This window comes from Miscanthus floridulus, chromosome 2 (assembly GCF_019320115.1).
Source record: "Miscanthus floridulus cultivar M001 chromosome 2, ASM1932011v1, whole genome shotgun sequence".
Classification (NCBI taxonomy): Eukaryota; Viridiplantae; Streptophyta; class Magnoliopsida; order Poales; family Poaceae; genus Miscanthus; species Miscanthus floridulus.
The window spans coordinates 75,004,324-75,017,855 of record NC_089581.1 but is presented as its reverse complement, the minus strand read 5'-3'; the positions used below and the strand labels follow the sequence as shown (position 1 = coordinate 75,017,855).

Genomic DNA, 13,532 nt, shown 5'->3' with positions numbered 1-13,532 from the left:
CCCTTGAGTCGCTTCTTCTTCCTCCTACCCTTCCCTACCTTCATTAGATCCGGATGCGGCATGTAGTCATAACCATTATAAGGTGGCCATTGTGTTGGGTCAAGGTATGGCTCGAAGCTCATCTCCCAAATACTAACGGTGTTCGAACAGAGATACAAGGGTGACATATATGGCAGATCCTTATAGTTGTACCCATGAACCCTGCAGGCCGTGATCATATGAGAGCAAGGGGCATGCATGTTCTGAGGGACATTGCAACTGCACTCTACCTTTTCAAGATCAACTTGGTAGTTTCATCCACCATAATGTTCGCCACCCAAGCTTGTGCCACCCTTGCCCCATACACTAAAGAATGGCGGTGGGGTCCATACGGCTTGGCGGTGTGCTGCTTGGCCAATTCCTCGGCCTCCTTCAAATGTTCAGCTCTAGCCTTTCCAAAACACCCCTGCTCAGCTATATTCCTCTGCACAAGTTCCCACCTCTTGACAAAATATTCGTTGCACTTATGAAAAGAGAACTCAACAATTCCAGACACAGGCAACGATCGAACTCTGATGAATACACGGTTGAAGGACTCTGAGGAGTTAGTGGTCATGATGCCATACCTGAAACCCCCCTCGTCATATGCTAACACCCACTGAGCCTTCTATTCCATACGGCCGCGACGCTTTTATTCGGCTCTGCCGCGCCACCGATCAGGGCGTGTCACTGCCATGCCAAGATCGGTGGCGCGGCAAGCCCTGCCACGTCACCGGTCAGCATTTTCAGTCATCGCCATGTTATCCACCTGCCATGCCACTATGCATGGCGCGGCACAGGATTTTCGCCGCGCCATGGCAATAGGCACGGCCAAAAGTGTTAGTTTTGAAAAAAACAGACAGTGTTAGATTTAAAATTAGTTTACAAAAAGTGTTAAAAAAATTTCACACCGGTCATCTAACAGCGTCCAATGGCTAGTTTTCTGAACATTTCAATATAGCCGTTAGTGAGCACCAGTGGTGTCCGATGCTATGGCTGGTGCCCCTAATCAGGAAATCGATGCTCTTTGCAGTGGGCCCAAAAAGAGGTAACGGCTCACTCACTTGAGGCTATAAATAGACTACTTGGCCGGCCATTGCCACTCTCTTAGATCCCCATTTCAGCTGAGCAAACCTTATGAGCACAAAGGAGCACACTCCCACTCACTTGCATTCTTGATTTCATCATTTAGGTGAGATTGGAAAGCCTCTAGTGCATTGCTCAGGGATCTTGCATCTTGTGGCACTAGTTGGGCGAGTTGGGCTGATCAAGTTCTTGTTACTCTTGGTGGTTCCACCACCTAGATGGCCTGGAGCAGTAGTGGATCGTTTAGCGGCTATAGGTGATTGTTGTCGGCTCCGATCAAGTGATTGTGAGGGGTTCTTGACCTTAGTCCCCCCGTGGGAGATTCGTAAAATGGTACTCCAGTGGATCGTGGCTTGTGGAGTCTCTCTTGTGTGGTTCTTATGGCGCCTAAGTGATGAGCTAGGCGTGTGATGCCTATTAGCACGTGAGCCACTAAGTTAGTGCCTCGCTACAACGTGGATGTAGGTTGCCAGCAAGCAACCGAACCACAGGGATGTATCTTGTGTCATATTGTTTGTTTGGTATTCTTAATTGACATTTTAGAGCATGCTACCCCTCATTAATTCTATTGCTTTTAACCATTTGTGCCACCAGCAGCCACCTTTCTGGCGCCAGCATGGATGCTAACACATGGGAGCAGGTTGTAGATGTGAAAGTGATTTGAATTAGACTTGAAGAAATCTGATATTTGTAGAGGTTGATTCGAGAAAGAACAGACACAAGAAATTGCATAATACTTACATTATTCCTCAGAGGCTTTTTTGAAAAGAGAGTCATCTTCGTTGAGACAGCCATGGCTAGTTCCGACCGGCTGGAGGGGGAAAGGGAGGCCGCCAAGGTAGGCTCATCGGCCCAGGCATCAACAGTGGCGGTTTGTGTTCGCGCACTCGCTGGATATGTGGCGGCGAATGAAGCATGACACACGCGACATGCTCTCCGTGTAGCGTGCCCACATAGGGAGGGGAATCGGAGCGCAGCTACAGTAGCGCCTAGATTGCATGGACAGCGACTAGGGTTCACCTTTGCGAGCGCACTGTGAAGGGAAAAAGTGCGATGGTCGCGCGCGGCTAGGAAATTATTATCACACAGTCGAGTGGTCCCAACTCTCAAGCGCGGCGGCGTGTGGAAAAAAGTACGAGGCATTTTCGTCATTCGCCACTTTTAGCTGTTATTACCTAGGTTGGAACATTCAAGGAGATAATGGATTCCCGTTACATACTTTTAGATGGGTTTTAGTTTGAGGGGTTTGGATCCAACGGGACCTAAACCTTTGAAGCAAGGCAACAACGGTACATCAAAATAGGAGAAGATCTTCGACATGCCCGCCGCGCGTGTTCGGCTGGTGCACTGCACAGTGGATTTCGGATGGTTTTGAATGATTCAATAGTATTCTGTGAGAGAGAATAAGTTGAAACAAGCTGAAACAAGCCAACAATACAGCAGTCGAACACCCTATTCTTTTTATTCAATCAAAACAAATCAAATGTATCTACCCATAACTCAACGGACTATTAACGGGATCCGTCCGATGGGGGTCAACAAAGGTTCAGATCAGCCATGAGCCCGTGACCGTGCTCTTGCCATTGAAAGCCCGCTCCGTTTTCCCTCCCAAAAAAAGCACACTCCATTTCGAATTCGAAAAAGCCACCAGGCTTTTCCTCTTTGAAAGTGTAATTGTGGGAATGAATCAATCTATTCCATAGCAATGTGCGTGTATACATATGGAGGCCAGGGTGGCTCTAAGCCAACCGCACAGGCGTACATGCCTAAAATCAAGGGCTAACTATTATAATTATACATACTATAATTACAATAGTCTAACACTCCCCCATAGTCTAATCAGGAGCATCGCTAACGGTCAGGCTGGATCGAAACTCCTGGAACAGCGAGGTGGGTAGGCCCTTGGTGAAGACGTCGGTGTACTGTGATGTCATAGGAACATGAAGAACCCAAACGTGACCGAGGGCGACCTTCTCTCGAACAAAATGGAGATCGATCTCAACATGCTTCGTTCGCTGATGCTGCACTAGATTGCTAGGGAGATATACAGCGCTGACGTTGTCACAGTAGACTTGGGTGGCACGGCGAGGCGGGTACTGAAGCTCAATGAGAAACTGACATAACCAAGTAGCTTCAGCAACACCATTTGCCACAGCACGGTATTTGGCCTCGGCGCTGGACCGAGAAACCGTGTGCTGGCGCTTGGAGGACCACGACACCAGGTTGTCTCCGAGGAACACTGCGTAGCCAGAGGTTGACCGGCGAGTGTCAAAACATCCAGCCCAGTCGGCATCCATGTAGACAACGAGCTTCGTAGGGGAAGACCTGTGCATAGTCAGTCCAAGGGACACAGTGCCCTACAGGTAGCGCAAGATGCGCTTGAGAGCCGCGAGGTGGGGCTCTCGAGGATCATGCATATAGAGACAAATCTGCGGAACAGCAAATGCAATGTCTGGACGGGTGAAAGTCAAATACTGTATAGCACTTGCTAGGCTACGGTATTGACTAGCGTCATCAACGGGAGGTCCATCTGTAGATAATTTGGAGTGGAGATCAACAGGTGTGCTACACGGCTTGCATGCGCTCATCCCAGCGTGCTCCAAAATATCCTGAGTGTACTGCCGTTGAGAGAGAAATAGACCATTGGCAGAGCGTGTCACAGAAATACCCAAAAAATAGTGAAGCTGGCCCTGTCTGTCATAGCAAACTCACGCTGGAGAGCCCCAACCACATGCTTGAGAAACTTGGCAGAGGAGGCAGTGAGAACAATATCATCCACATACAACAGCAAATAGGCAGTGTCTGACCCTCGGCGATAGATGAACAGTGAACTATCTGACTTGGTTTCAACAAATCCAAGGGAAAAAAGATGGGAGGCGAACCTGTGATGCCAAGCATGAGGAGCCTGCTTCAAGCCATATAGAGATTTGTTGAGCCGATAGACAAGATCCGGACGAGAGGAATCCACAAAACCAGAGGGCTGTACGCAGTACACTGTCTCGGTGAGGGTGCCATGTAAGAATGCATTCTTCACATCTAGCTGATGAATGGGCTAGTCCTAAGAGAGAGCTAAAGAGAGAACAATGCGAACTGTCGCAGGCTTGACAACCGGACTGAAAGTCTCATCATAATCCACACCGGGGCGCTAGGTAAACCCTCGTAGGACCCAGCGAGCCTTGTAGCGATCAAGAGACCCATCTACGAGCAGTTTGTGTCGAAAAATCCACTTGCCAGTTACCACATTGACCCCAGGAGGCCGTGGTACTAAACTCCAGGTGTCATTGGCGATCAGAGCATCATACTCAGCTTGCATAGCGGAGCGCCAATTGGGGTCTGACAATGCATCACGAACGGAGCGAGGCAGTGGCGACATAGGCACAACGTGGAGGTTGAGGCGATCCACGGGCTATGCAATGCCGTCTTTGCCGTGAGTGCGCATGGGATGTGCATTGGCGACAGGGGTGATGGAGACCGGGCGAGTGTCGGCCGTGCGACCGGTGGCCGCGGTGCTACTGGCAACAGCCTGTGCAGGATGCATAGGGGCAGCAGCACCTGGTGACGCAGTCGGCGAGGCAGCAGGGGCACTGCTAGCAGGAGCCTATGCAGGGTGCACAGGGGCAGCAACGCCGGTCGACATGGCGGAGGTCCCGGGTGAGGGACTGGGCTTCCCTAATCCAGCGCTCATCTACGCAGGAGGAGGCGTGGGTGCCTCTACACGCCCATGCATGACGTGAGGTGTACCTACATGCACAAGTCTTGCTCCAGGAATAGGAGTGGTTAGATCATGTTCATCAAGGAGAAAATCCAAGATGGAGGATGCCATGGGAGTGGTAGACATGTCGGCGAAAGGAAAGGACTCGTCAAAAACGACATGTCTAGAAATAAGAATGTGGTTCGACTCGAGCTCGAGACACCGGTAGCCTTTGTGTTTCGAGGAATAGCCTGACATATGTGGTTGACATCATCTTTATTACAGAAAATGACACTAGAGGTAATAAGTTTGGACAAAGCTTCACGCCCCAAATGACCAAGACGGCGATGCCAAAGGGAGATGGGTGCAGCGAGGAAAGCAGAGGTGGTGGTGGAGGGTGCATAGAACGGGTAGAGGTCACCGGAGCTATTGCACCTAGCGATCGTTCCTGGTTTGCAAATCCTTCACCGAAAGGCCAAAGGGATCAAACTCAATGGAGCAATTATTGTCGGTGGTAAAGCGATGAATAGAAATTAAATTCTTAATAATGTTGGGAGACACCAACACATTATTGAGAACTAAATTGCGATGCGGTAAAGAAAAAGTATGTGATCCAGTGGCTGTGACAGGAAGCAAGGCATCGTTTCCCACAATGATAGATGAAGGAGTGAATGAAATGGGCGAGGAAATGGTGGAGAGTTTACCAGCGTCCGAGGTCATGTGCGAACCTGCATCGGAGTCGGCGTACCACTCGGAAGTAGCGTTCGGCGGGTTGAGCGTCATGGTGTTGAAGGAGTGTGCAAGGGCGTCCTGATGCCATGCACCACTGTGAGTGGGGTTCCAGGGCGCCGCTTGGTACGCTGTTGCGGGCGCTTGGAAACCTAGGGGTGCAGCTCCCCTATAGTACGTGCCGTACGGAGGGGATGGAGCGCCGTAGAAGCCGCCATAGGCGCTGGGTGCGCCACCGAAGCTGCTGGCGTTGAAGCCGCTGTACTGTGGAACGGCGCTGAACGCTGGCGGCGGTGGTGGGCGCCCGGACTGGTCATATGGCCACAGCCGTACAGTGCCAGCCCATGGGTGCGCGAAGGACGGATGCATGCTGGGGGGTGCACCTCCCTGTCCAGCCGGAGGGGCGCCACCAGGGAGCGCCAATTGGCCCTGTTGCTGGTCGTTGTGTCCACCACGGCCGCGACGACGGCCGGTGCGTTGGCCGTTTAGCACCGGGGGGGCGTGCTAGAGGAGGCGCCCCCGGACGTGGAGGTGTTGGAGCCACGGGAGCTGCAGGCCGCGGTGTTGCAGCGACGAGTGCGGATGGCGGGGACGGAGGACGAGCGTCGATTTCCAGCTCCTCCAACAGTAGGTGCGTTCGTGCCTCCGCGAACGTGGGGAACGGCCTATGCATCTTGAGGATGGACACCATGTGGTGGAACTTGCCGCCGAGGCCGCGAAGGAGCATGAGCACCATCTGCCGATCGCCGAACTCGGCAAGGGAAGCCACCATCGACTTGAGCTGGCGGTAGTAGTCGGTGATGCTCAGGGACTCTTGGCGGAAGTTGCGGAATTTCGTCTCGAGCAGAAGCGCCTGGGACTCCTTTTGGCCGAGGAACTCGTCCTCAAGATAGCACCACGCCCCGCGAGCGGGGCCCTGCCGCATCATTAGAGATTGTTGCAGGTCGCTGGAGATGGTGCTGTAGATCCAAGTCAGGACGCAGCAATCGGCTTGAACCCATGCCGGGCGCGACGGGAAAGCTTCGTCCTCAAGGACGTGACGAGTCAGGGCATATTTGCCGAGGACGGTGAGGAACATGCCGCGCCACTTTGGTGTAGGTGTTTGTCGCCTGATCGAGGATGACAGGGATGAGCGCCTTCACGTTGACGACGGCAGTGGCTTGCGCCCAGAGGGCCTCATGGGCGCGCTCATACTCGTCCAGAGCGGCAGCACGGAGGTGGGCTTCCTCGGCGTGGCTTGCGTCTTCGGCACGGCGGGCTTCGGCCTCAGCCGCGAGGCGCTGGTCCTCCGCGGCCTTGGCGGCGGCTACAGCGTCGTCGTCGTCCGCCATCGGGAGGGAGACGCGACGGTTGGGCGTTCACGAGTCGCGACCAGACCAGCGGACGAAGTCACGATGAGGCCAGCGATCGGAAGCACACGCTGGATTGGAAGCAAATTGGGTCACGTCAGAACGTGAGGTCCTGGCGAGAGATCAGCGGCATGAGAAAAAAAGAAAAAGAAGAGCCGGCATCCGCTGGACAGCGACGGTGAGAAAGGACCGACGTCCAAAGGACAACGTCGGTCTTGTGATTTATGATAGCCGACGACGAATCAGCGGCGGCGAGGGTTTGCGGAAGCGTGGCCGCAGCATGTGATACCATGAAAGTGTAATTATATGAATGAATTAATCTATTCCATAACAACGTGCGTGTATACATATGGAGGCCAGTTGGCTCTAAGCCAACCGCACAGGCGTACATGCCTAAAATACTATTATAATTATACGTACTATAATTACAATAGTCTGACACTCTTAACTCCGGCGCCGCCTCCGCTTACGCCTCTACCCCACTTCTCCCCAAGCCCACACCATGCCCTCCCCCTCCCGCTCCCCGCCGACGCCTCCGGCCGCCTGGCGCTGCGTCCGGTGCGGGCTCTTCAACCCTGACGAATGCGACTCTTGCGAGCTGTGCGAGGCCTCGCTCCCAGTGGAGGTCGACATCGACAGCCCCGTCGTCGTGGGCGCCGCCCTCGCGTTGGCCTCGCCCAAGCGGGGCCGGAGGAAGAAGGTGCGCAGGGCGTCTCCCCCACCCCGGCGGTTTGGGCGGAAGAGGGAGGGCAGGGAGCGCGATGCGTCGCCGGATGTGGTCGAACTCTGCGATAGTGCTGGAAAGGGGCCCGCCGCCAAGAAAGGTTCGCTTGCGGCCCTCTCAAGTCTCAACTGTACTGGCGTGTAGATAGATAATAGATTGGCATGTTTCTGTTTGCGTGGGTGAGTGGGGTCGATTTTCCCGTCCCGTTATCTGTAGATCCGTTCTTGTGCTTCTTGCGCTTTCAGGGCTTCCTGGATTTATGCATTTCCTTTCCTCCGTTAGGGCCGTGCCATGATCCTATTGTGGAATACTGCACTGCGCTATGTTATGTTACTTATATCCGCTTTTATTTATGTATATATTTTTTAGAGAAAAAAATATTTTTTAGTCCCATTGTTTCAGTTTGGGGTCAAAGTTATAAGGTCTGCGGTACTTCTGATTCCCCTCAAATTGCTTTCAAAATGTGTGTTGTAAAAATATCTGAATGTAATGTAAATGTACCCTATTTTACATGCTAAAGAGCATCTCCGGCAGTCCCCCAATCCCACCCCTCGTCTCTATAAAACTGTCATATTGGAAGAGATGAGGCAAATTTATTTCTTGGTCCAGTAGCTCCCCAATATGCCCCTTTTTTTTGGTGGCCACCAAAAAAAACAGCCCATCTCCCCTTAAATGAAGGGGGAGTTGCATCTCCCCCAAGGGGGTGGGCCCCACGATAACTGTCACTTTTCTCCTCACTTCCCACGCCGGAGCTCGCCGTGCGCCATGACTGGACCGATGCTCCAGCTTGAGGATGATTTGCATGGTCGGGCGGCGCTCCAACTCAAGGACGAGGCTCCACAGCCAATCTATGCCGGCAGCGCTCTAGCTCGAGGAGTGCGGCTGATCTGGGCGGAGGACGCCGGAGACCTAGGCCGGAGACATCGCCACCTGCTTGCGTGGCGGTGGGGTGGACGTCGTAGCGGTGGGGGAGGAGGCGCTGCGTGGTTGCCTTCGAGCTCCACGCTGGGGAGCGGCCGAGCGGTGGGCGGCGTTGTGTGGTAGTGGCGGCGTCGATGCCTCCCGATGCGGTGTGGGAGAGATCCCGTGACGGCGTCGGCCCATCATCCATCGGCGGCTATGCCTGGGCAAGCGGCGGGCGGCGCGGTGGGGAGCTGCGGGCGGCGCTGTGGACTCGCTTCCGTGGCGTGGTTCGGCGGCGGCGCATATCGCGGTCCCGATGCGGGAGAGGATGAACGAGGGGAGAGAAAAGAAAAAGGGAAAAAAGGAAAATAAATAAACTGACAGATGGGTCCCACATATTGGGGGAGATTATTGGTAGTCTGCAGCTGCATCTCCCCCAATAATCTGAAAAGAGGTATTGGGGTAGCCCCATTAGTACTATATTGGGGTAGTTGTATTGGGGAACTGCTGGAGATGCTCAACAATGAACAATGTATTGGTGGTAGAAGCACCTATGTCTTTATCATGTAGAAGGGTTATCCAATCGAATCATTTAACTATTCCTTATTTTTTCTGTTCTATGTGTACATCGTAAACTTCAAAACTGGCTAGTTGTGATGCAAGTTCAAAGTTCATTCCATTTTTCTTTTTTAATGCTTTTTAGTTTGCTAGGGTCACATGAAAATCAAAATGTCTGTCCACAGGAAATCTTGAGATTTGTTTGGATAAGAAGACCTTCAAAATCATGACATACAATGTCTGGCTCCGGGAGGATGTGGAAGTGATAAGAAGGATGGATGCTCTTGGGGATCTCATAAAGCAAAATAGCCCAGACTTTATATGCTTCCAGGTCCACACTCTGAGCTATGAGTTATTTTCTTTTCCGATCCTTAGTGGGATCTAATATGTGGAACGACAGGAGGTTACACCGTACATATATATGATTCTGCAAAAGTCTGACTGGTGGCAACAATACAACTGTGTGTCATATGAGAAGGCTATTGAGATGACGTATTACTGCATGCAGGTAATTCTTCAAACAAATTTTATGTGTGATATGATTTCCAACTTCTGGATGAATGCCTTTCACTCAATTTCTTGTAACAGAACCTGCATGGAAAACTATTTGTAATATTCCCAAAAAATTTGCTAAATATTTTCTTTGACTGTTCATGTCATCTAAGACACATTTTGGTTTATATATGCCTGCAGAATATGAATGAATGAGTTACAATAGTTTCATATTCAATATATGATCAATCCAAAGTTGACCTTCCATGGGAAATTGGGAGGTTGGCAATGTTTATCCTTTTCTCAGAGTTCATTTATTTTTACTGATTTCTTTTGACCTCAACAATTACAGTTGAGCATTTTACTGATTTCTTTTGACCTCAACAATTATAGTTGAGCAAACTGCCAGTGAAGGCGTCTAAACGAATCCCATTTTCGAACTCAATAATGGGAAGAGAGCTATGCATCACCAGTGTTAGCACAGGAGAGATGAAAAAGTTGATGTTAGCCACGACCCACCTAGAGAGCCCATGCCCTGCACCTCCTAAGTGGGATCAGATGTACAGCAAAGAACGTGTGGATCAGGCAAAGCAATGCCTGGAAAATCTGGGACGCTTCCCCAATGCCATACTCTGTGGGGACATGAACTGGGACGACAAGGGAGACGGCCCCTTCCCTCTGCAGGATGGGTGGACTGATGCTTGGGTTGAGCTGAAGCCTGGAGAAGATGGCTGGACCTATGACACGAAGGCCAATGGCATGATGGCAGGCATCCGCAAGCTGCAGAAGCGAATGGACCGGTTTGTGTGCAAGCTGGCAGACTTCAAGATCGACAGCATTGAGATGATCGGGAAGGAGGCAATACCGGGTGTCTCCTACTCCAAGGAGAAGAAGATTCGGAAAAAGAGCCGAAAGATTCAGCTGCCTGTCTTTCCAAGCGACCACTTTGGGCTTGTTTTGACCATCACCCAGCAGGAGAATGACAGCTTCTGAACAACTGTTACAGTGATCCTGAAGCATTTAGTTTCATGCTCTTTTGCGTAATATTTAGAAATAGAGATCCCACACTTGCACTGTTCTCATTTTAGTGATCGCCGCACAGTTTTGTAAATTTGGTGGAGGCATCAGTTGGCTAGGACGTGCAAATAGTGGTATTATTACCAGGTGGCTACTTGTTGATACCTGCTACTTCGTTTCTCATCAATGTCTCATTGAGATGCTTTGGGTTGGCTAAAAGATATGCCCACTCGATGGTCTTATACTATTATAAATACGGAAATCACCTGACATGTTAATTACTGCCGTTAAAGAAATACATATTTTTTTAAGGAAAAAGAAATACAGATATTGCTTTCTGCTAAATTGTCAGCATCTGCGAACCCCATGTGGCTCACATCCGGATGTGCGAGGTGGTCCCGTGGTTACGAATTGTTTCGCCTGCCTGTCCTCGTCCTGGCGACAGCGGCGGCGGCCGCTTTTTGCCTCACCCTTTTAGCTTCATAGGTCACGATGCTGGAAAGGGGTTTGTGAGATGACCCTTTAAGCTAGGCTTTCGGCTAATAACGGAGGGGGGCATCCCGCAAGCCTCCTTCTAGCATCATGGCCTTAGGAGTTTGCGGCCTTTCCACCATGTTGGTGTCATCAGAATTTTGATGTGGTATACGGTCGTGCTTGTAATCGCCGACCTTGAACAAGGGATGCTTAGGCATGGGCACGTAGAGTTCAAGGTCAGGATTTTTGAGCGAGTCGTTGGTGCAATTTCAGGGTGGCTCCCATGTTTTGGGATCATCGTACGCCCTTGACTACACGTGGTCGATGACTCCTGCCGGATTGTGAGGTCATGGAGCGAGCCACGGGTCATGGACCCGGGACACAGGGAGGAGTCTGGTCGTGGCTTGGTGTCATCCTTGGACAGGACCACAGGGTCCGCACTCCTTTTCCCCTGGTGTTTTTTTTTTGACCCCGAGGGGTCATGATGCCTTGTCTCAGGCGGGTCTGATTTTTGCCCCATGCGGGGAGAGGCTCGTCCACCGTAACCACCCGGTCGGAGCGGTGCGCCTTGTCGAGGTCAATGGTAATTCGAGTGTGACCCAATATCCTCCCCAATCGACGTGGAGTTTGGCTATGCCTCATCAAGAATGTCCCATAAATCATTGGCCATCAAGCCCGTCAGTCCCCAATGCCTCCGCAGCGGCCAAAGGGCAAGATGCCTCACCCTAGAGTGGGTCAACCTAGGCAACTTCGAAGCGAATGACTCGAACATAGGAAGAGATTGTCATGAGGCTCGGCACCACCGATTAGAGCCACTGTGGTCCATCTCATCCTGCCCCTATCTCTTGGTGGCCTTGAGCCCTTCTAAGGGCCGGCCGAAGGGAAATTTTCCTAGACACGACGTGTGGACTCAAGGGATCATTGCCTCCCTGGTCGCTGCATGGCTTAAATGGTAGCCACTTGCGGTGAACGGGAGCTACACCGCCTAGTCATGATGACGGAGGGTCACTCGACATGAATCTTGGGGGCAGTCGACCTCCCTAGTTTTTTCGTGACTTAATGTTGCCCTCGGGTGCAGTCATGAGTTACGGTGTGTCACCTTGTTTCTTGAGGTTCCGTGGGACCTGCTCCGGGGCGGACTCCGCGTGGGCACGGTTTGCGTCTCGGGGCACCGCCACTTAAATAGCCCCTTTGCCTTTGTTTTACCTAGGTTGCGTGTCGCCACCCGCCGCCGTATGGTATATTCTTCGTCCCCTACTAGTTCTAGCATCACCACCCTACTTTCCTCCTGCACGAAATGGGAAAAATGGGTGAGTGGGTACCTTCAGAGGTGACTGAGGTGAGGCTATAGCGGTTGGTGGAGAAAGGCCTTCTTCCTCCGAAGGAGGTTTCCAGGTGGAGGGCTGCCGTCAGATACATCCTCCTATTCCCGCAGCCCAGCAAGGCGGTGTCGTTCATCGACTTCCATGAGCGTGGGTTCGTGATCCCGGCGTCGGACTTCTTCCTTGGATTCCTCCGCAAGTATGGCATCCAATTGCAGCACCTTCCTACTAACGCGATGTTGCAGCTGGTGGGCTTCATTGTTGTTTACATGGCCTTCCTAGGATTGAGCCTAACAAGGATCTGTTCTGGTAGGTGTTCGAGGTCAATACCCGCAAGGTGTATGGCTCTGATGGTGGCGTGCTTGCTCCGGTGGGCAGGATGAATATCTAGATGTGCTATGGTGCATCGCGTAGCTACCCGTGTTTGCGGTTGAGGAGTTCAAACTTCGGCTAGCACAGGAATTGGTTCTACATTCGTGACAATGCCGCCCTCCTTCCTCAGTTCTCCATTGCCGCACCGGTGAGGCTAGAACCGTGGAGGCATTATCGGCCAGCTATCGGCCAAATCTGGTGAGTCCTCTTTTTCCTCCGTATCTTATTTTCATTCGGGCCCCTTAATCTTGTTAGTCTTGTTTTTGCATGGGAGAAGGCGGCTGCTGAGGAGAAGAAATGGCTCCGCCGCGAGAAGGCAAGGAAACATGAGAGTGCTAGAAGCGTGGGGTCTTATTTTTGGATGATGACGATGATGACGATGAGGATGCTGAGATAAGGACGAGGACCTGGTGGTCCTTGATGCTCCGTAGGGATTCGACGCCGCCGCTAGATCAAGCGGTGCTGGCTGTTCAGTGGGCGTAGATGGGAGTGCCACCCAAAAGTGTCCACCTCCATCCCCGCCATGGGGGTCAAGTCCAAAGTGCCCTTGTGCCGCCATGGGTGGCAGTCAGAGCTCCTTGTCTATGACCCATGTCGATCCTTCCTTGGTGGGGGACAAAGTCCCCATCCAAGGGGAAGACGTCGAGGATACTACGGCGATCAGGGCTATGCTAGGGGCAGACGGCATGGGCCACCGCTCCTCGGAGGGGTCTAGAGGGAAGGATGGTGACCTCCTCTGGCTCCCTATTATTTGTGTGGAAACTAAGTGCCCTACTTCCTTGGCACCCTGTTTGGAG

At 52.0% G+C, this 13,532-nt stretch overlaps 1 protein-coding gene across 1 annotated transcript; it reads left to right on the top strand.

The window, feature by feature from the left end:
• The first annotated feature begins 7,247 nt into the window (after positions 1-7,247).
• On the top strand, positions 7,248-10,786 carry LOC136539140 (uncharacterized). The gene is made up of 4 exons (XM_066531083.1): positions 7,248-7,697; positions 9,244-9,389; positions 9,459-9,566; positions 9,944-10,786. Exons 1-4 carry the CDS (start codon positions 7,376-7,378, stop codon positions 10,541-10,543), a joined length of 1,176 nt encoding a protein of 391 aa, XP_066387180.1. The 5' UTR covers positions 7,248-7,375; the 3' UTR covers positions 10,544-10,786.
• The last annotated feature ends 2,746 nt before the right edge of the window (positions 10,787-13,532 follow it).